This window comes from Nyctereutes procyonoides, unplaced genomic scaffold (genome assembly GCF_905146905.1).
Source record: "Nyctereutes procyonoides isolate TBG_1078 unplaced genomic scaffold, NYPRO_anot_genome, whole genome shotgun sequence".
In the NCBI taxonomy this organism is placed as follows: domain Eukaryota; kingdom Metazoa; phylum Chordata; class Mammalia; order Carnivora; family Canidae; genus Nyctereutes; species Nyctereutes procyonoides.
Genome location: NW_026575051.1, coordinates 58,536,633 through 58,559,443, shown reverse-complemented (window position 1 = coordinate 58,559,443; position 22,811 = coordinate 58,536,633). Strand labels below are relative to the sequence as shown.

The following is a 22,811-nucleotide window of genomic DNA, read 5'->3' as shown; positions in this document are numbered from 1 at the left end:
CGGTGCCTGCGAACCCCGACGGCACCCCCGCGTGCGCGGGCCTGGGCGGTGATGGGGCCGAACCCCGAGCCAGGTGGGAGCGCCACCCGGCGCTGACGGGTGTCTCTGTGTCTCCCCAGGGCTCGGCGAGGCGTGGGGCCACTCGAGTCGCACCAGCCCCTTGGACAACGTGGGCAGAGAACTGGGCTCGCACCTGCTCCAGGTACCGCGCGGCAGCACGTGTGCTTCGAGGGCTCGGGCCCGAAGCCTTGTAGGGCAATGGGCTCGGGCCCTGACGTGGCCCTTCCCGCAGCCCCTGCGGCTCCTCGAAGATTAAAACGCTGAGCTCTTGACCTCGTTGGGTGCGGACGGCGCCCCTCGAGGCGGAGAGGGAGGCAAGGTGACCCTGGGCACGTCGGGTTTAGAAGGGGGTCCCGCAAGGCCCCACATCAGGCCGGCTGAACCCAGGGCGGGGGCCGTGGGCACCTTTCAGCGGAGGCCGGGCCTCAAAACAGCCAGGAAGGAAGGATTTACGCAGGGATACCGGGAATCTGGAGATGGCAATGTGGTCTCGGAGACAGACCCCGCTAGAAATGCCCATCAGGGCTCTAAGCCCGCACGTTCCAGATCCAGCTGCGTCCGCAGCTCCCTTGGTCTCCTCCCTGCAAGTTCGCGGGGTTCCCCCCTCTTTCTCCGGGAGCCCTCACCCCAGGCCAGCCCACCCCGCGTGCAGACCCTCCTACACACATGCAGCTCCCCAGGTAATGAGTTTACCCAATGTGGAGGCGCCCATTACCGCCTTGTTTGCAGTGTACACCGTTTTAAATTGCCCGTTGCCCGCTTAAGTCGCATAGCAAATATTTAAAATAGCAAAACTCCCGGTGGCATTTTTAGGCTTGACACTTGTCTCCCACCCTCCACCCCTTATTATTATTATTACCCATGTCCACCGCCAGTCCCTCTTGTGGAAGCCTCAAACCTCCCTAGCTGGTGGGAATCTGAGCTGGTTCATCCGGCCTGGGCCAGGCAGGACCAGCATCTCATGGCAGGAGCACTGTGGCTTTACCTGTCCCATTGCTCCCCTGTCCTTCCCTCCCTCCAGGAGGCCAAAGAGATTCTAGTGTCTCAGAGCAAAGAAAGGCCTGTGCAAGCATTCCCTCGCAGGCCTGGCCTCCCCACCTCTGAATTTAAATAGAAAGGCCTGGTCCCTCTCCTTTCTCAGGGACCCTTTCATCAGTTGTCTCTCAACAATGCCCTCCCCACCCCACCCCCAGTCTTTCCATGCTCCCCACTAATTTTCCTCATCAATATAGAAAAGAGATCAAAAGCCAAACAATCCTTCACTCCTAGTTCCTGCCCAATCTTTTCCCTCTTCTTCATCCCAAACTTCTGGAAGAACTTAATTACCCTCGCAATTTCCATCACTCACCCTGCTGCCCTAACTTCCACAGCCCTCCCTGCCGTCTGGCATCTCTCCTAACTGTTGTGCTCTGTACAGGCTCCACCACATTTTGATATACAGCATCAAGATGCTCATCTCTTGTCCTGACTTTGTCCATTCCACAAATATAGGAGGACCAGCTGTGTGCCAGACAGAAAGTCCTGCCCACATGGAGTTTACATTCTAAGGAGAGCAGCCTTGCAAACCCACACAGGTGCATTACATAGTATAATAGGAGGTGTAGGTGCTATGGAGAAAAATAAGAAGGGGAGGGTGGAGGGGGGCTGTGTTTGAGTAGTGCCACTTAAAATGAGGACATTGCAGAGGACCTCCCTGAGAAGGTGACAGTTGGGCAATTACCTGACAGACGTGGCATTCACCCTCTCCCCCCAGTTTCTAAAGTAGCACAATTTCCTGGATTCTTCTCCCTCTCTACTTGCTCCTCTGGTCCCCCCACTGCTGTCTGGCTATAAATGCTGGCATTTCTCCACAGTTCCACCTCTCTCTCTCTCTCCTCTCAGAGCTTCAGGGCCTCATGGGTGATCTCAGCCAACACCATCACCTCCCACATTTGCATGACTCCAGCTGGTTTCTTTAGTCTAGACACCCTTCTGGAGCTCCAGACTTTTTTTTTTTTTTTTTTACTACCAACTGGAAATCTGCATAAACCTAAAGTTTAGCATCTCCAAGACAAGAATTTATTACTTCCCTCCTCCGGACTTCCACTCATACCAGAACTCACCACGCTTCCCTAAATTTTCAGTCTTGGCTCATGGTGTTTCCCTCGATTCAATGAACTTGAAGTCACTCTCAGCTTCTCTTTCTGCCGCTGTAAACTCCACAGTTAGGATCGTCTTTGACTTAAACTCTCCCTCTTCCTCACTACCCAAGTTTAGGCTCAACCATCTCTGATCTCTTCATCCCCACTTTTTCTTCCTGTAAGTCATTGTCCACATTCTGCTGTTAAAAAACAAAATGAAACACACACGCAGGCACACATACACCTAAGTCTGTGATTTCCCTGCTTAGAAACTGTTGCAAACCTGATGCCTACAGGAGCATCTCTGAATTCCTCAGACTGACACCTCAAACTCTCCAAAAACCCAGCACTGCTGTACTTTCTTGGCTCATCTCTGGCACACCAAGTCCACTATGACTGAATGCACCAGAACTACCTTCCCCCAGTCCCTGCCTTTGTCATCGTCATTCCTTCTGCCTAGGATACCCGTCCTCCCATCTCTAGTTCAAGCTTCCTCTCCAAGGCTCTGCTCAAACAGTTCCCATGAGGCCTCTCTGAGTACCCCCCCACACCTCTGGCCGTTCAGCCTCTGGGCCCCCACAGCACTGTCTATTTATCTGTGCACATTATATCTGTCTTTAGCCAGTCACTGCTGCTGGACTTGCAGCAACTTGAGAGCAGGATCTGACTCATCCTTATGTCTCCACTGCCTGGACTGAAGCCTCATTCACAGAGATAAAGGGATAGTGAAAGTCTAAGACTTTCTTTCATGGAGAGCCTGTCAATTTGATGCATCGATGTAAACATACTTATGTACACACTATACAACTGCTCTATGGACTTGCTGCCTCGAAAACCTCTCATTTCCTAAACCCCCTCTCCTAGATTCTTTCTGGAGCTATACTGGCCAGCTGCCTTCTGTCTACAAACATTTCAGACTACCAGGCCTTCCTAATGGCTCTGTGTCCATTTCCCAAGCCCTGCTGGTACTCGTTCCATTATAGGATGCTGCCACCATGGAGTCCTCCTAAGACTGATACAGGAAAGCTTTCCTTCTTTAGGTGACCATCACCTACCACCTTATCACAGGCTGTGATCCCCTGTCCCCCATATATATGTGTGTGTATGCTATAGATGTGTCTGTATTGTCCATTTTAGTGGATCTGAGTCTTGGAGGGCAAAGCTACTTCCTCTGGGCCTCTCCCAGTGTGCTGTATGTCTCAGATGTTAACATAGTGGAATGAACAAAAGAAGGACTCTGGTGGCAGGTTTCCTTTGGCCTATTTCCTGTCAGCCTCTCTCTACCCCATCTGTCTGCTCTTCTGGCTAAACACCTCTAACTTCTGCCCCCCAACCACAGTTTCTCCCCATAGCCCAGAGGGCTCTCCATTCAACCCTGTTTCTATCTCCCTAGACCCTGGACGGCTTCATCTTTGTGGTGGCCCCAGATGGGAAGATCATGTACATCTCGGAGACAGCCTCAGTCCACCTGGGTCTTTCTCAGGTAGGTGAGTGGTCCACACCTCCAGCCTTTCAGTGTTTACACCCAGAGCTGGAGGCCCGCGATAAGGGTGGGGGTGCTTTCCCAGTGCTCTTTTATGTGCACTTCTGGGACTGGAAACATCTCAGCTGCATCTTCCTTTTCCTCTGCTTCCCTTATCCTCACCCCTTATCCTGCTACCTTTTAGAGTCCCTACCACTAGTCAAACACCATGCACAGGGGGTCCTTACTAATGTCTGATATTTTTACCCAAACATTGCCAGGGAACTTCTACTGCGACTACTACTGTAATTACTATAATAATAATAATAATAATAATAATAATAAATTCATAATATAAAAATAAACAATTTATTATTATTATTTATTATTATTATATCCTTTCATAGCTGAGGAAGCTGAGGCTTAGATAGATTGCAATAGGTAGCCAGCAGCAGAACTGGAATTAAAAACGCAGGACTGACCCTACAGTTCTGGCTCCTGTCCTCGCAGTCCCCTAGACACCCTGGTCCAGTCTTGCAGCCCTGCGGGGGCACCCCACCACCTCGGAGAAGGTGATACCCCCCTCTTTACAGGTAGAGCTGACTGGGAACAGCATTTATGAATACATCCACCCGGCGGACCACGACGAGATGACGGCGGTGCTCACGGCCCACCAGCCCTACCACTCTCACTTCGTCCAGGGTAAGCAGATGCGGGCCTGCGACACTTGGGCCCACCTCCGCTCGCTTGTGGCTCTTCCCCATTAGCCAAGGCAGGGACCGGGTCGCCGCACCGTCCGTCTCACGCCCTGCGCCTCCCTCCGCTCCTCTCTCCCAGAGTATGAGATCGAGCGCTCCTTCTTCCTGAGGATGAAGTGCGTCTTGGCCAAGAGGAACGCGGGCCTCACCTGCGGTGGCTACAAGGTGCGTGGCTGAGAGGGACCACCCGAGCCAGCCGCGTAGGGGTAAAGGCAGCACAGGCGGAGCGTGCGGCGCGGGAGGGGCCAGGCCGCGTCCCCGAGCGCCCCCAGGGCAGCTCCCCGCGCCCCCCTCCGCACGCGTCCAAGCGCGTCTGCCCGGAGCACCTCCAGAGTTGCTGAGCCTTGTGAACACTTGGGGACCACCGAGTTGTAAGACTCAGTTTCCCTGGGGCCGGTTACTGCCGGGCCGCTGGGGCTCATAATGCACCTTAGGGGCGTGTAAAGCGTCTGAAAAGTTCGGTCATTTTGGTAGATGCTAGAGTTGACCCACAGCGTCAGATTCCGACCCCCCCCCCCCCACCACCACCACCAAGGGGTGAACCAACCAGAGCTTTAGTTGGAATCCATGGTTCTCTTGTTTCAGGAGATGAAACATGATTAGAATGCAGGTTCCAGGGCCCCACTGCCCGATTTTGAGGAGTTAGGGTTGGCCAGGTGTTGCCGGGCCTCTGTCTTTTTATGAGTTCCCAGGTGAGTTCGGTACAGCCAATCCCTTGAGACGCGCGAACGCCGACACTTTGGACAGCTCAGTGCGGGGTGCGGCGCACCCAGCCTTTGGTGGCTCGGGAGAGTCTCAAAAATGTTTCAGTCCCTTACCCACCTCCCCGGGGATGTTTCCTGGCTGTGGCTGAGTCTCCCCCCCTTCACTCTCCACTGCAGGTTATTCACTGCAGCGGCTACCTGAAGATCCGCCAGTATAGCCTGGACATGTCCCCCTTCGATGGCTGCTACCAGAACGTGGGCCTGGTGGCGGTGGGCCACTCGCTGCCTCCCAGCGCCGTCACGGAGATCAAGCTGCACAGCAACATGTTCATGTTCCGCGCCAGCCTGGACATGAAGCTCATCTTCCTGGACTCCAGGTGGGTGGCCCCGGGCGGAAAAGGGATCACCCTAGCGGGAGGACAGCCCTGCTCAGTGACCCGGGGCTCTTCCTCTACCGCCTGAGCCCATTTTGCAGATGAGGCGACTCACGGGGCCCTGCGAAGCGCGGGGAGGGCGCCCAGGGGTGCGATGGGTGTCTGGGGTGGGGGGCAGGCATCCCCCTACCCTGAGCTCACGGCGTGAGGATTGCCCCCCGCAGAGTGGCGGAGCTGACGGGGTACGAACCTCAGGACCTAATTGAGAAGACCCTGTACCACCACGTGCACGGCTGCGACACCTTCCACCTGCGCTGCGCCCATCACCTGCGTAAGGCGCCGCTCTTCCCGGCACCGGACTACCCCGCGCGTCCCGGGGAGGGGGGAGGGCGTGATTTAAGTCCACAGGAAGCGGATGGGTGGAGCTCTGGTCCCCGGGTGGTGGTGCGAGGCCCTTGAGAGCCGCTGCTCCCACCTGAGCCCCACCTTGTTCCTCTAACACCCGCCGCGGAGAGTTTCTGGGTTTCTGAATTCCCCCAGGTGGGGTTTTATGCTTCCCTCCCGCCCCCTGCAAACCTCACTGAAGAAAAGATTAAAAACTGAGGCTAGGTCACTTGGTTCACGTGCACTAACCTGCTTGGCTTTCGATAGAACCTTGCTTTGAACTGAATCTGCAGGAAAAGAGACTATGAGCCTGGGAATTCAGCTGCCCAGACCCTCCCCTCCCCAATTAGAAAACTGAATGGGGAGAGGCCCCCAATTTTAAGTGTCCCTCACCCCTTTGCCAGTCTCGAGGGACTGGAGGACTCGATGCAAAATAACAGGACAATCCATTCGTTTGGGAATGTACTGGAGGTGTGTCCCTCCCTCCTGCCTCGGTGCAATCATTAGGGCCCATAGGGACCCGCACTCCCACCGCCAGGGGCTGCATTGGGGCCAGATCTGGAGTGGGCTCCTCCACCCCCAGCTACCTTCTGTCTGTCCATCAGTGCTCGTGAAGGGGCAGGTGACCACCAAGTACTACAGGTTCCTGGCGAAGCACGGAGGCTGGGTCTGGGTGCAGAGCTATGCGACCATCGTCCACAACAGCCGCTCCTCCAGGCCACACTGTATCGTCAGCGTCAACTATGTCCTCACGTGAGTGCAAGTCTGGAACCTTTGGCCCACTTCAGACAACCCCCATCTCCAAGAGGGTGCGGGTGCTGGGCGCTGCCGGTTAGGCGAGGCTGGGGTCCCCCTGGGACGCAGGTTCTGACCCCAAATGCAGGCTGTGCTGCGAGGCGGCAGCTTGAGCACTTTCATCTTTAGGAAGAAGCTTCCTTCGTTGTATTCCCGGGAAAGATTTAGGAGTTTTTCCGCCCACAATCTATATTCTGTTTCTGCTCGCGCTCTCTCTTTTAACCTTTTAAGCGAACTCTGCATTAAATAAAATTTAATGCGGCAGAAAGAAAAAAAGAGAATGAGAGAGGAAAAGGGTCCAACGTACGGAGCCATTTATGGTTTAACAAACAGGACATCTGTTTCACTTTTTCAAATCTGGGTTTGAAGTTCTTAATTTTAACCAGAGTCTCCAATCAAAGTTAAGAGTTCTAAGAGAGTGATTCTTAGGCTGAACCACAAAGGCGGTTGAAGTGACCAGGAGGGTCTGACTTTAACCTCCAGAAAGCAAAGGGACCCAAGCTAATGCTGCAAATCTTGGCGGGTGCCCAGGCCCTGCCCCTTATGCGATCCTATCACAAGGTGAGGAGCCAGCCTCTTCGTGCCACCTACAGGCACAGCTGGATGGCTGCTGTGGCCACATCTGAGCCTTATTCTTTCTAGAAATGATCATTGTTTCTGGTCCTCCGGTGTGGCCCTGCAGGCTGATCACGTGGCGTGGTGTGTGGCTGGTGAAGAAAGCACCTTCTGTATAATGTTTGTGAAGTTGAATTGCTCAGGTTTGAAGCCTTTATGAAGAACCCTTTTGTGTGCACAGTTGCCCCCCCCCCTTTTTTTTGGTTTTCTTTTTCTTTTTTTTCTTTCTTTTTTTTCCCTTTTTTGGTAGTCACTGAAATTCTTGTGATTTTAGGGGACCTCGAGAGTTATTTACTTTGGAAGCATTGACACACCCGGCACTTACTTTAGTAGAAATGCTATTTTCACATTAGGAAGTTGGTTAAGGTGTAGTATTTGGAATCAGACTATACTCCAGGCCATGAGGACCAGATTCACTCCACCTTGTTTTAAATTGCCAAATTAAAAATGTAGTACTTGAAAACATTGTGCTTGGCAATAAGACTATTTACTCTGTGCCCTGTTTAATAAGAAAATTTAATTCAATAGACTTGGGAAGTGAATTTGGTTTAAATGAGGATTCAGTATTCAAGAATAATAGCTGGTTATTAAGAAGAATCTTTTTATTCCATTCATTTAATAAGTGGCGTTAAAATAAATGCTATTAGGTTTTTGTAATAGCAAGAAAGCTGTGGATTTTAATACAGAGCAGAAAACATACCAATATTTTGGGTATCATAAAACAAAACCATCTATTTTATTAATGCAATTTTTATATTATTAAAATAAACATAAGAGAAAATGGCAAAACATAATTCATAAAAGAAGCCACTCTCTGAAGCAGAAGTATTAAGGAGTGAAAAATTATGTCTGCTTACTGTGGAAAGGAAACGGACATTCTTTAAGAAGGTGCTTTGTATGTCTGAGACATCACAAGCATTATACATACACTCTGTTCTCTGGTGGGTGCCTGTGGTTAGTAATCATTTTTTATCAAACAGCAGGGTATATAGTCACACAGACCCATATAAATGATCAGAATGCAAGTTAGACCTCCCAATGGGTAAGCTTAATTTATGTTTGGAGTCATTTTGAAATATTCTGTTTTGTTTTCCAGTGGATAAGTGTACTTTCTTTCTTCCCTTGACTCTGTCGTTCTTCACTTTACACACTTCAGAGCTATAGGATTAGGCTACCAACTTTACATCAGATTAAAAAGATATAATGAGGATAAATGCTTTACAGAAGGAAAAATACCATGGCTCATATTTCTCTAAATGTTTTATACCTCTGGATGAAAATAGAAATAAACACACAGAAGCACACAAGATGAAAAGCTGAAATTGATTACTCTTTTATGAGTCTCAACTCCAATTCTTTGTATAAATATCCTCAGGACGAATTTTATAGCTGCAAATGTGGAAACTGCCTTAGATGAAATGTCATCAAGTGGCTCTGTGTGTGTTGACAGGATTTTCATAATGAACAGGTTGCAGTTTGTTTGATGTGTATATCACACATCTGGCTGGAAGTTACTAATTTACATTGTCTTAGCAAATTAAATAGATGGCTATTGATTCTCTATGGTAGCAGTGAACCACCACATACATTTGTTTTCAAGGCTAGTTGCCTATGAAGCCTGAGAATGATAAGTGAATTCTTTCCAAATATGCTACCTCAAACAATATACTTAAAACCGCAAGCCCCCCCCCACATAATTTGACAGGCCAGATGTTTTCCCAATTTAGACATTTTAATAGCATACATTTTGAAGGGATTTTCATATCATGAAAGTAGAGAGAGAATTTTAAATAGGCATTGGCTAAATGAAGGTGTGACATATTGATGGAGGCTACATTCATAAGAAATTCATTTTTCAGATTTCCTGATGGTCAGTTTATTGTTGAAGTTAAAATATGCCTAGAAATACCCATCACTATTATCTGACAAAAGCGATGATGAATAGAAATATTCAGTAACCTTGTTCTAATAAGCAGCTACAACAGGGAATATAGAAATTTAGAGGCAAGTGGTATTTTACCTGCCTCTGTATGACCATCATACAAAATATTGGTGTTCTGAGAATCTAGACTGGAGAGGGAGAAGGCACTATGATTACATTTTTTAAATCTTTAAATTTTTCTCTGTGTGCTTGAGGTTCTCCAAAGCTTATGTAGGTCTTCATTAAAACTGAAAAGCAAAAACAAAACACAAAACTCCTTTCAAACCAAAAGACTGACCAGTTCATGATTTTCTCTAAGACACACTTACCATGTTAGCTTTATGTTCCACATTTAAAAAAAAAAAGGAAAATCAAAAGAAAAAAATAAAATAAAATAAATTTTTAAAAAAGAAAATAATTCTTACAGCTCTTGAGTGCCCACAGGCTTTGAAGTATGGCATGCCACGCTCCCTGACTATTTTCAGGAGGATAGATGAATGGGGATAGTGTCTATGTCTAGTAATAGTGAATATTGGGGAAGGCCCAGACAAATAGGGAGAGTACAAGGAATTCTGTGTAAAAGCAGTAATTTTCTTGAGTTCATATTTCCTTGAGTTGCTTAATTAGTAGCATTAATTATTCATAGCCAGTTCAGATGGAAAATATTAGTACTCAATGTTAAGAAAATTGAAAATGTGGAACACCCAATAAACTACGAAAAGTAATTTCTAGAAAAATTAAGAGTCTTGATTCTTTTTATGTTTTTAAACTTCATATGTTATAAGAATAAAACTTTAAAAATATACTTTTAAGGATAAACTAATGAAGTATAAAAATCCCATTTATAATATCTAAAAACATAGATTTTTTAAACATATAGAAAAGTTGAAAGACTAGTACAATGAATACCCCTCCACACACACATCTTCTATATAATACAAGCTGTATTTGTCTTGTGTTGTTTTCTACCTATATGTTTGTTTATTTGTATGTGCAGTTTTTTCTCTACTGAATTATTTCAGAGCAAGCTACAGACATCATGATTCTTCATCCCAAGTAACATTCTCCTGCATAGCCACTGTACCATTCCTGATGGCACGTTTAAAGGGTTCAAAATCACTGTGTGTAGAGGGTTGCAAAAATATACACGAGATCTAGTTTACTGCTGCCATTAAAAACAATCTGTCACTGACATTCATCAAGTACTCACTGTTCTATGACCTCAGTAGGTTGGCTGATAGATGATATTTTGGGAGGGGACTTCTGTGGGATATAGTTGTAAAAGCTAGTGTATTTTAAAATATAGACTTCTAATGAGAATTGTAAGCTAATAAAATTCTGATTTTTTTTTTCTGGAAAGTAAAAGAGAGAAATTTTGAGATTGATTTTGGTAAATTTGGAATCAAATAAATTTAGTATCTTCAACCATTTTTTGTTGGTAAAGACAACAAAAAGGCTTCTTTACTTATACCCTAAGTTTAGGATAGAACATTGTTTCAGTGGAAAATCACATAGACTGTTTTAGAGTGATACACTGAACACATAAAAGGAATTTTCTATGTTAAAATTTCTATTTCAGTGTTACAAAAAAGCAAAACAAATGGGCAATTTACATTAGTGGTAACACTATCTACTAAATAACCCTTTGAATTTGTAGAAAAGTTTGGACAAAATGCCAAAGGAGACATATTTCCTTCATGTTAAAGGGAAAAAGGAGGTCTCTTGTGATTATTACAGGTCCAATAATATTTGCTCTTCTTTTATATCAAACCATTGTAGTTCCCATAATTAAAAAGGGTCCCCACAGAATATGTCAATATAAAGCCCTAAAAGTTCCTGCAGAATATGTGAATATAAAGCCTTATGTATCCTATCACAAAGCAGCAAATGTTAAAATATACTAATTTTAGTTTCCTCTTCCAAATATATTAATATTGCTGAGCTAATTTGGGCATTTAAATTAAAAATTATTTTTTATTAATTTAAAGCCCTAGTGATATTATTGTTATTACTACTAGGAAATTTTAGAAAATGCTTTTTAAAAACTTCATCAATAATATATATAGTTATAGAAATAGATTTTATTTTTCTGGCTAACAAAACCATTCTTATATATTATAAATAATGTAAAATGAAGTACCTTTTGACTTAGCAAGCCATAGCAAAATATAAAATCATTTACTCTCATGCCTTGGATCTGTGGAGCACTTGTTACATAGATTTAATTTTTTTGATAATTAAAAATAATAATCATGCACTAATGTATACCCATAAATTAGATTCGATCCTTAATTGTGTTTAATGTTTATTATAATAATATTGAACATCAAAGCCCTGGTTGTCCTTTTCAAATGATCTTTTAAGTAACTGAATGATTATAGAAACGAATGAAGACACAATTGTATGAATGGTAATTTATAACAACTAAAACTATTAATAGTAATTAATAGTGATTTTATAACTACTAAAACACTTTATTAAAAGAAATTGCTGGGGGTTTAGTCTGTTTTATAGTACATACGACTGGTACTCACTTAAATAATGTTATCCTTCATATTCTTTTTACTTATTGTAATTTTTTATCAAAATGATTTGTATTTAGTTTTGAATTCATCATTTCTGTTCAAATTTTGTATTATTATTACAAATCCTGAATACAGCATCATTGCAAATGCTGAATATTTCTTTCAAAGTGCTGTCACATTCATTACATGGTTTGTTCCTTTGACAGCTCTGTACAAGGGTTAGGGCAGGGATTTTCTAGGTGAGAAAAGGAGATCAGATATGCAGAGTAAGTGGGGAAGCCAGGATTAAAGCCTCTAGGGTTGAGTTCTACAGTATCCCAAGTTTCTCTGTACAGAGGTGGTAGTCAGGGATGGTTGCAGGGGAGAAAATGTCTGGGAGAGTGGGATGGACTTAGTTGGGTAAGGCCTGTAGTGTTCAGCTCACTCAACTTCTGAGTAGGCTTTCATCTGATTTCATGATGGAAGCTGTTTCTGTTGTTGTTTCACAAGTATGTCCAGATATTGATAATTTAGTGGTTTAAATTTAACAATGCTATCTTGTCAGTAACATTCAATTAAGAACATATCTTTTTTTCCTCGTAAGTCTCACTAAGGAACTTTTCATTTTGTTAGAAACAACATGGCCTGCAAATATTTTAGTTTTTCACTGAGTTGCTTGCTTTTAGTTTACATAGATACATTATTGCTATTACTAATTATTTCATTTCTGCAACCAGATTTCATATCTTATGTTTTTGTTAAACAAATATGTTACAACTAGTGTCAGTGGATTGGCAAACTAAATCATCCTCTTTATCAGACGAGGCACAAATTCCCTCCCATGACAGTGGGATTATTTCCAATATGGTGTTCTGCTTTTGAGGGAGAATGGCAGGAAAGCTTGTCCCCTGGGGGTACTGTTGGTGGGGGGAGGCCAGGGATGGAGAGCTTCCCAGCATTTGGACAGGTGAGTCATCCTTAGCCCTTTGATAGTGCTGGTACCTGGCTGCTTCCCTCTCTACAGGCCACTTTGGCCTCCACTCCTCTCTGTTGTTGCCCTGACCTAGAGAGCACTGAGTCACAGGACCTCTTCTTTAAAAGATTTCTATATGGAGCCCACTGGTTTTGTGCTAATGACCAGCCTGACCACTCTTCTCTGGCTGTTGGGACAGAAAGACTTCTGATCTTTAAATCTTATCATAGAAAAACATGATCATTACCTTCTTGAGGGCAGGGATATACATTTTATCGTGAATGGACAAATTCAAATGAAGCTTTACTTGACAAACCCCAGGAAAGTATGTTTTCATCTGACTTCATCCATTTATGTTGTGAACACTGTTATGTTTGGCTCAAGGTGTGTGTATGTGTGTGTGTGTGTGGGGTAGATTATGCGTATCTTGATAATTTCGTAAAAAGCTGCTTCTTATTTTCACTTATCCAGTGCTTATCCTCTCCATTGTCTGTTCTCATTGGCTTGTGACATCCTTTCAGGTGAGCAGGTGTGATAGAAAATTCATCTGGGTTGAAGTGGCTGGTGTCTATGCCTAAATTGTCATGCAAAAAAGATTGATTGAAGCTTTAGATAAAACCTGGAAATGCCTTATTGTGTATCAGTAGAGGAATTTCATCCTGTCTTGTCTGTAGGAGTAACTTCCCTACTTCTTTCCCCTATCCCAGGCATTCTGAGGTCTAGGTTGCTAGAATGGGTGAGAAGGGTGGTCTATGGTGATGGCAGGGCTAAGGGGGATGAGAAGAGAACTTACTTTTATAGGGCATTGACAACATTTAGGGTCTGGCTGAGTCTGGGTCATCTGTTTACCATCTGTGACTTTTACTGTGGGAGGTTATATTGCAGTAAGATTGTGATTTTGTTTTTATAAAAACTCACAGTATCATTTGAAGCAACCTTCAGGGGAAAGGCATGGGCTTTGGTGTTAGATAGATCTGGGTATGAAGACACTTTACTGCATTGTAGCTATGAAACTTTGAACACAGCTCTAATTTTTTGAACCTCTGTTTCCCCATCCATGCAACTGGGACATTTTTACTCACCTTTTAAGTTTGGAGGAGGATTAAATGAAGTAATGTATGTATATCACAGAACCTGGCAGAAAGCAGACGCTCAAAATAACTGTTATTATCAGGTCTTGCCAGTTATGTGATGTCAGCTAAAATACTTTGAAATGAGATGAGTAGTTCCCTCTTTAACTTGAACTACTAACTCTTCAAATCCACAAATTTAAGCGTTTATCTTCCCCTCCCAAGTTCCTCAACACACACATCTCCAAGTATTGCTCCCTTTGTGGGTGGTGGTTTCTACAGTTGGGTTAAGCTCACCCTGGTTCTCATTGCTGTCACTGTGTACTCTATAGGGAGCTGAGCTTTGTGCTTTGATGGGAGGAAGCCAATATTTATTGAGTCCCTTATTTGTCCTGCCAAGGTGGAAGGTGCTTTACAGGTAAAAAGAAGGTTCTAGAAAACTAAGTTTTTTTTTTTTATCAAATTTCTAAAGTTAATTTAGTTGGAACAGTGTTTTGTCAACTTTACCAACATCGATGATTATTATTTAAAATGAATAGAACATGAACTACTGGCATTTTTTGTGGTGTCCAGTGGAACATTTTGTATATTTCTCTTTGCTCTGTATGGACTAGGTATGTCTAAATCAAGTGTTTCAGAGAGTATGGGCAGAGTGCAGTGATTTATTGCATGATACATGAAGCAGAGGTCTTGTATCTCTTGAACAGTTTACAATTTAGTTGGAAAAATAAAAGAGTTCCATTTAAATATTTAAGAACTCAGATTAGCACAGTTTGAAATGATAGGGTACACTTGGGCTATTTGTTGAGAGCACAGAATTCAAGGAAGCTTGAATGGTAGAGCTAATAGGGAAGGACTAGAATGTAGGGGTGGAAGCAAAGGTAGGGTCTTTTGAGATGAAATGGTGACATATACACACATTTGTCTCATTGTTCTTTTTCCATGAATATTATAGCACAATTAGTATTACTCTTTAAATTAGATTCAACAGTGTTTGTCTCACTGTTCTGATCTGAGCTAGATTTTCTTTCCTTCTCTTACCTTTTTACCCTGAACTTTTTTCTTGGAACTGAACATATTTCATCAGGATTACAAACTGTTTTCTCTAACTAAGCCTCTTATCTTACCTTTCTCAGATTAGTACTGGTATATGCCTTGAACATGTTCACCCAGCCTTAGTAATATATATGTGTATGTATACATATATATTAGCATCCAGGCATAGAACTGTTTTTAAAGTTTTAAGAGATGTCAGTCTGGATGGAATGTAAAATCTTATTGAAACGAATACACAATATTGCCATATGTATAATGGCTGTATTTAAAAAAATTATTTGTAGAACGTTAATGTGAGATATACATTAGGACAATGAACATCAGCAGATTGGAGAAGAGGAAGAAAAAAAGAATCTGGTTCTTCGGTTCCAGATTTGTAAGGCCAGAAGGCCTTCCCAGTGCTGTCCTTGCCATCATAATCCCACTACTATTAGAATATGATTCAGTCTGACCCTTATGCTTTTTATTTTTTTAATTTTTATTTTTTTAAAGATTTTATTTATTTATTCATGAAAGATAGAGAGAGAGAGAGAGAGAGAGAGAGAGAGAGGCAGAGACACAGCTAGAGGGAGAAGCAGGCTCCATGCAGGGAGCCTGATGTGGGACTTGATCCAAGGATTCCAGGATCATACCCTGAGCCGAAGGCAGGCGCCAAACCACTGACCCACCCAGGGATCCCACCCTTATGCTTTTTAGTTTGACGTTTCAAACCCTGATAACCATAGGGATGCATTATAGTACTTGCAAAAATGCATAATGAAATGAGATATCACTACTTTATTATGCAACATAGTATATTAATTAAGATCTTGGGTTCTGGCCTATTGCCTATTCAGATTCCAGTGCTGCTACTGGCTGTCTCTGTGACTGTGAGCACATTGCTTAACTTTGTTGTCTTGCTATTTTTTTCATCTATAAAATGTGGGTAATAATAATATCTATTTCATAGAGTCATTGTGAACATTAAGTGAGGTCATGTGTGAGGTTCTTGGCCTTGTGCCTGACACAAAGTAACATTGAGTAAATGTGAATTATTAGGGTTGTTATTTCAATGAAATTAAATATTTTTTGACTTGCCAATAAAGACAAAACAAATGTCCGTGAGTCTTTGCGCTGAAGGGGGGAAAGCACAAACCTTAAGAAGGTCTAGTGTTGCCCAAGAATGAGAAACCACCAATCCTGCTGATACATCTGGAATGGATTGTTAGATCCTACCTCAGATGATTAGGACTAGTAGGCCTTTAAGTACTCATAAATGTTTTCTTAAGCACCTATTATATGTCAGGCACTGTGCCAAGTTCTGGGGATATTGAAATGAGTGAGGCAGTATCTGCCAGACAAAGAAACAAACATGAGCTCTATCCCAGCTTGATTTCCCTATAGGCTTGTGGATGACAGATTCCTTCCTGGAAGAAAGGCTTCCATCCACAATTAGAAGACAGCCCAGGGCAGCCGGGGTGGTTCAGCGGTTTAGTGCCGCCTTCAGCCCAGGGCGTGATCCTGGAGACCCGGGATCGAGTCCCATGTCGGGCTCCCTGCATGGAGCCTGCTTCTCCCTCTGCCTGTGCCTCTCAATCTCTCTCTCTGTCTCTCATGAATAAATAAATAAATAACATTAAAAAAAAAAAAAGACAGCCCAAAGTGCCTTGGCTCTATTAAGGTCACTGCTGGGGAATAAGCTTGCACATATGGTCAGACTCCTCTTGGTTAGATGGTGGGGAGGAAGTGGAGGCAGTGAGAAGGGATGAGCCCCTGAGGAGGCTGTACATGCATGTGTGTGTGTGTGTGTGTGTGTGTGTGTGTGTGTGTTGAGGGAGATCATGATTGGCACCAGAGTAACTGGTTGCAGGCTAAGGAATCCATCTGACAAAAATGCTGTTGCCCATGGTGGGTCCTCCATGTATCTCATTATGTCAGCCAGAGAGAGCAGTTGTGTGTGGCAAGTTGATTTTTGTCTTGTCAGAACAATATTGAGCTGCTTTCTTGTTCTGTTTTGAAAGAGGCTTTTCAATATTTTGTGGAGTTGACTTCTAATAGGATTAGGAATCTTCGTGAGTTTTAAATTGAATCACAGAGGCAAAAAGAGTCTTTGGCAGATTTATTACATTAAAAAAGTTTCTATTATTTTAGGGTTTTGTAATATTTTTAACTTTTATTTCATAAAGGGTAATCCCCAGGCGTTGCTGCCCTGACCTGGAAAGTCTGTGTGATTGTCAGCTGCAAGTGAAGGAGGGGTGAGAAAATGCTCTGTTTGTTGCTGTACTTAGAAAGGTCAGGGAGTAAGAGGACTCATATTTGAGAGGCTCCTACTTTGTGCCAAATGCTCAGAGAAGCCTAGCAACTTAGCCGACACATCACAGCTAATGAGTGGGTGTGCCAACCCAGGGACAGGACTCCAGGGCGCAGCTGATTTCCTCTTCAGCATGCTGTCTTTAAGTTGGTAACATTGCACTAGGGTGAACCATATGTATTTACCATTTCTGTTCATTCCAACAGTCTGATATTGGCAATTTCGAGTGATTCCACCTAAGATTTGGGAAGTAATATGACATTTTGAGGAGATTTTGCAAAAGTCTCTGGATAGTTTACTAAGAGTTCATTATGGGATCTTCATAAAGTGACCTAATAGCTTCATAGTTTTAGTATACTCAGAACCTGGTCAGCTGCCATGCAACATACTTAACCCCTGGGCCCAACCCCATCTCCCCTTTGCCAATTTAGGCATCAACAGTTATGACATTTTTACAAAACAGCAATCCATATCCATAGAACACTATTTTATTTGGAACATCTAGTATTTTACCAGGATTCAAATAGGCATTGCTGTCTTTACTGGAAGGCTATATTTCCCTTTGATTGCTAAATGGATAGAGCTTGTGGAAGGATCTCTCTCTCTTCCTCTCTCTTTTTCCTGGGGATTTCTTGTTCAAACAGAATTTGTTGTATCCACATCAGTAAAGCCGTGCTAATATGGGCTGCTGGCCAGATCGTGGAAATAGTCTCATTATATTGAACTGGATGTCATAATGGTACCCATTAAGGTAGGATTCTCTCTCTGTTTGTACTTTTAAACCCAAGTCCCTTGCCACTTTTTACATCTCTCTGAGAATAGCAACATTCCCTGGTAATGCAATCTGAGAATGTGCTGTCTCTTGCCTCCTCCTACTGAACAGCATTACAAAAATAGAATCCTTGGTTCTGAACATTTTTAGGGGTTTGTAGCTTGCTGCTCCTCCTCAGTCATTCATGTTACTCTTCTGCACTTGTGATGACGACAATATGTTCTGGTGGCTGAAGGTAAGAACCCATGAGATTTACTTCTTTCAACACTCCCATTAATTGATGTTGGTGTCCAAATATACAACAGAAAAAGAGCAGCCCCCCACTTTTTTTAAACTAACCAAATGCAATACAGGATTTTTCATTTAAACTTTTCTTTTTTTTCAATATTTTTTTTAAGGATTTTACTTATTTGTTCATGAGAGACACAGACTGAGAGAGAGAGGCAGAGACACAGGCAGTGGGAGAAGCAGATTCCCTGTGGGGAGCCTGATGTGGGACTCCATCCCCTAACTCCAGGATCATGACCTGAGTCACAGGCAGCCCAGACATCCCTCATTTTAATTTTTTTAAGCCATTATGAGACTAAAACTGTTGAAACTCATAGAATTTCTATTAGCTGTTGAAATCTTACTATAGTCCTGGCAAAGTGAAGTATTTGTTGTGCTGAATTTGGGTAATGGAACCCTGCAGGGTTCCAGCTCAGGAATGCTGGAAGGATGAAGCCTACAAAGCAGAGGGCAGAGAGAGTGTCAATCTCATTCCTCCAATTAGAGCAGTTAAAGAAATAACAAAATGCAGGGTAGCATTTTATTGTGAGGGCTAATTGAAAATCAGGGGAAAATATTTAGATACGCTACATTATAATCTCTTTTCTATTTGTGTCTCTTCCCAGTTGACTCAATAGGACCTTCATTATAAATAAATCTCTGTCATTAGAATTAGCTCAATTTCTGTTGCTATAATTAAGAGGATGGTAAGAAATGTAGCGTGTAGTCCGTCCTTTCTTCAGCAAATGGGTTCTTGCATTCACTCAGCATGTATTTCCCCAGTGTCTAATGGGTTCAGAGTCTGCAGGAGGGTTATGGTGTGACTGAGATGGACCATGTCCCTACCCTCATGGAAGGTAGATTTTAGTGGGAAGAAACATATAGTACTTATACACAAATGAATAGGTTACACAGTGTCAGGAAATGAAAGGAAAAAAATTAAGCAGGACAAAGAGATGGGAGTGGTAAGGGAAGGCCTCTCTGAAGACTCCTGAATGAAGGGAGGGAGGAAGCCATGCTAAGGCCTGCACAAAGAGCATTCCCAGCAGTGGGAATCAAATGTAAAAGCCCTGAGGTAGAAACTAACTTGGTAAGTAAGTTGATGAATGAGAAGATCATTGTAGTTGGAACAGAGAAAGGGAAGGGAGAGGTACAAGGAGTAGATGTAGAATAGGCAGGGTCAAGACCATGCTGGGTTTTGAAGGCTTTGGGAAGTCACTGGAGTTTTGAGCAGAGGCATTGCATGAGATAATTTAAGCTATGAAAAGCTCATCTGGCTGGTATGGAAAATACCCTACTTTGGGAAGGCTTTAGGAAGGGTGGAGGGTGGGGGCAGGGAGACCAGTTAGGAAATGATTGCAATCACTTAGGTGAAGGAAGATGATGGCTTGAAAGAGGGAGGTAATGATGGTCAGATTCAGGGTGTGTTGCAGGTAGACCGATGGGGTTTGCAGATGGATGAGACACAAGTTGTGAAAAAAGGAGGAGTTAAGGAAAGCATGTAAGTTTGTAGCCTGAGCAGCTTGGGTGAGTGGTGGGAAGGGACAGATTCGTAAGCAGGGGCAACAGTCGAGGGTTGTGTGTGGGCATACTTAGTTTGAGATACCTGTCATTCATTTGAATGGAAATGTCAGGCAGGCAGTTGGATCTGGGTGCCATGGAGTGGGGAAATCTGGGCTGGAGATGGGGGGTGATCAACGTATGGAATTTATTTATTTATTTTTAAACTTTTTAAATTTTTATTTATTTATGATAGTCACACACACACAGAGAGAGAGAGGCAGAGATATAGGCAGAGGGAGAAGCAGGCTCCATGCACCGGGAGCCCGACGGGGGATTCGATCCCCGGTCTCCAGGATCGCACCCTGGGCCAAAGGCAGGCGCTGAACCGCTGCGCCACCCAGGGTTCCCCAACATATGGAATTTAAAGCCAGCAGAGTGCATGAGATCCCTGGAGAGTGAATGGTAACTGAGGTGAAGCCTGGAGATGAAGCCCTGTGGCTCTCCAGTGTTATGGGATCTCCAGAAGGCAGTGTCCCCAAAGGAGGCTGAAAGGAAGCCAATAGGGATAGGGATGGGAGTCATCTGGTGAGATATGCAGTAAGGCTGGGCCCTGGGAAAAGCATGAAGTTTGTTTTTGGAATGTCCCCTCCCTTTACAGTGGTTTTCCATCTTCTTTGTGGTACCCTTTCATCTGATTTCTTTGGTTTCTCTTATCCCAGATAACAAGAGCTCCAGTTTTCAAAGTATGGTCCCCTGACTGGCAGCATCAGCACCCCCCAGGAGCTTGTTAAAAATGTAGACTGTGGGCTCTACCCTAGACCTACAAGTAAGAAACTCTAAGGGGCGGGGCTCAGCAAGCTGTGCTTTAATAAACTCTTCAGAGGCTTCTGATGCATGCTGAAATTCAGGAACCACGGCTCTAAAGGAAGTAACTGATAAACTAAACCAATGAATAATAACAGATGAGACTTAATCTGTTCACCTTTTCTGAGCCATCTGTCTAAACCCAAAGACATAAATTTCAAATATTAAATTGTAAGCATAAACCAGTAGACCATTCTTGAAACTTCTCAAGTCATAAATGCAGGCCTGTTGTATCTCTGGTAATGAACTGTATTGATAACTGTATAGACTGTGTAGTATTATACAAGCTCTCTGACTCCAAATGTGAAGGCAATGAAAATTTGGGCATTTGGTTGGGCAATCCAAAATCTCCAGTGGTAATTCAGAACTTATTTTGTTTGAACACTCATTTAAAGTTGCTTATTTTTTTAAAGATTTATTTATTTATTTTAGAGAGAGAAAGAGAGAGTGCACACACAAGAAGGGGAAGGGGCAAAGGGAGAGGGAGAGAGAGACAAAATCCTCAAGCAGATTCCCTGCTGACTGTGGAGCCCCTTGTGGGGCTTGTCAAGGGACTGGATTTGGGACCCTGAGATCATGACCTGAGCTAAAATCAGAAGTCGGCTGCTCAACCGACTGAGCCACCCCGGTGTCCTGGTTTAAAGTTATTTAAACATGACTTATCTACCAGGCAATTTTAATGCCTCAATAGCAAGGCATATAATAATAATAATAATAATAATAACAACAACAACAATATTAGAATAGAATATTTGTTGACTTGTGAATTTTTATTAATAAAATACATCTCAAATTTATTTTAGCTGTTTAAATAATAGATTTTAATGTATATTTAGTCAAGCATTACAGCAGTAAGGGCTTAGGGAGATTAGAAATAAATGAATCCAATTAAAGAACACGTCTGTGAGATTTGATATGTCATAGGTATGAATGAACTGTTTGCATAGCAACTGTAAAGAAACCGTTAATGATTAACTATCTAGAAGAAGTTTAATCAAGAATAAATGCTATAGGACATATTTTAAAATATTTAAGTTAAACAAACGAAGATTTGTGCATTTGAAAGCATCACATCCTGCCATCATTTTTGCTGTGTCTTTTCCTAGGGAGTTCAAAGCCTGAGCTACTTTTCTTATTATCTGCAGAAGTGCCAGTGCCTTTGTGTTGTGTAGAAAAGGACTGAGCTTTCAAAGGTGCCATGGTTTAGCCTCGTGAGGTCTCTCCACATACTGTGGGGAGTTCGGGACCCTCTGGTCTCAAGTACAGAATGCAAATTTCCCAGTGTTGTGGAAGATTATTTCTTTGTGATTTCAAGTATTTTTTTCTGTTCCCAGGAGTTTGTGTGAAGTTGAAAATAGGCAGTGTGCTCTTTTCACACTCAATGCCAGGGGATTAATTTTAGGGTTTAGGAATAAGCTTTGTAAAGGTTAGAACTAGGTGAGGAAGCTATTTCTGTGGAGAATAGAACCTTAACCAAATATAAAGTGTTAGGTGATGGGTTCCCCCGTTACTTATCCATCTTAGGTATTGGCAAAGTTCTATAGGGAACATATATTTAAAAAACATCAGCTTAATAAAACGATAGTGAAGGTGAGGGGGTTGGGTTCAGAGGGTGGGGGGTGAGAAAGATGGAAAGACATGGAAAAAAGGGGGCCAGAATAAAATATATGCTCTTTATTTTCTATTTGTGAACATTTTGAAAAGTAAGAAAAACTCAGTTGATATTAAGGTCATTTTCTCAAAAAAAAAATTAAAAGAAAATAAGATCATTTTCTCTTTCTTTATATTTGGCCTTTACTCCCTAGAAGGGGGCTAAAATTAGTGGTCTTCATTGTAGAAAAAGAGGCTGCCATTTTTAAATGTATGTCTTTGGTGAAAGAGGCAGCACATTTTGCATTTAATTTCTTAGGATCTAACTTTTAAAGACCAATACCTCCCTAACTGCCACCCTCCCCCCCATCCCTGGCCCAACTTTGAGAAAATAAGAAACAAAAAAGCTGTAAGACCAATAGAATTTGGAACTTAGATCTGTAGGATTTGCAAATACACCTGAACTTTACTAACTAGAGATATAGAATGAATTTCTGAGCATAAAAAATTAAGTTTTTCAGAACAAAAAATGTGGCCCCCAAAGCAAGGTTTGCTCCATGTAAACAATGACAAATATGCCATCTATAACTCATGGGAAACTAAACTGTTGTAAGAAACTACATGGCTAGGCTTCTTTGTTTTCAATTACAAGTAATAATTTAAGTTATATTCTCCAAAGAAGGAAACATAAAGTCATATAGTTCACATGAAAGTCTTCAGAGACAGATA

At 43.0% G+C, this 22,811-nt stretch overlaps 1 protein-coding gene across 1 annotated transcript in view; it reads left to right on the top strand.

Moving 5' to 3' along the window:
* Window positions 1–22,811, top strand: part of SIM1 (SIM bHLH transcription factor 1) — a 66,719-nt gene that overhangs the window by 9,298 nt on the left and 34,610 nt on the right. The window contains exons 2-8 of the mRNA XM_055330445.1: window positions 120–202; window positions 3,574–3,663; window positions 4,236–4,344; window positions 4,480–4,565; window positions 5,282–5,481; window positions 5,703–5,809; window positions 6,468–6,615. Coding sequence (XP_055186420.1) covers window positions 120–202; window positions 3,574–3,663; window positions 4,236–4,344; window positions 4,480–4,565; window positions 5,282–5,481; window positions 5,703–5,809; window positions 6,468–6,615 — 823 coding nt within the window. The remainder of the gene's footprint in view (window positions 1–119; window positions 203–3,573; window positions 3,664–4,235; window positions 4,345–4,479; window positions 4,566–5,281; window positions 5,482–5,702; window positions 5,810–6,467; window positions 6,616–22,811) is intronic.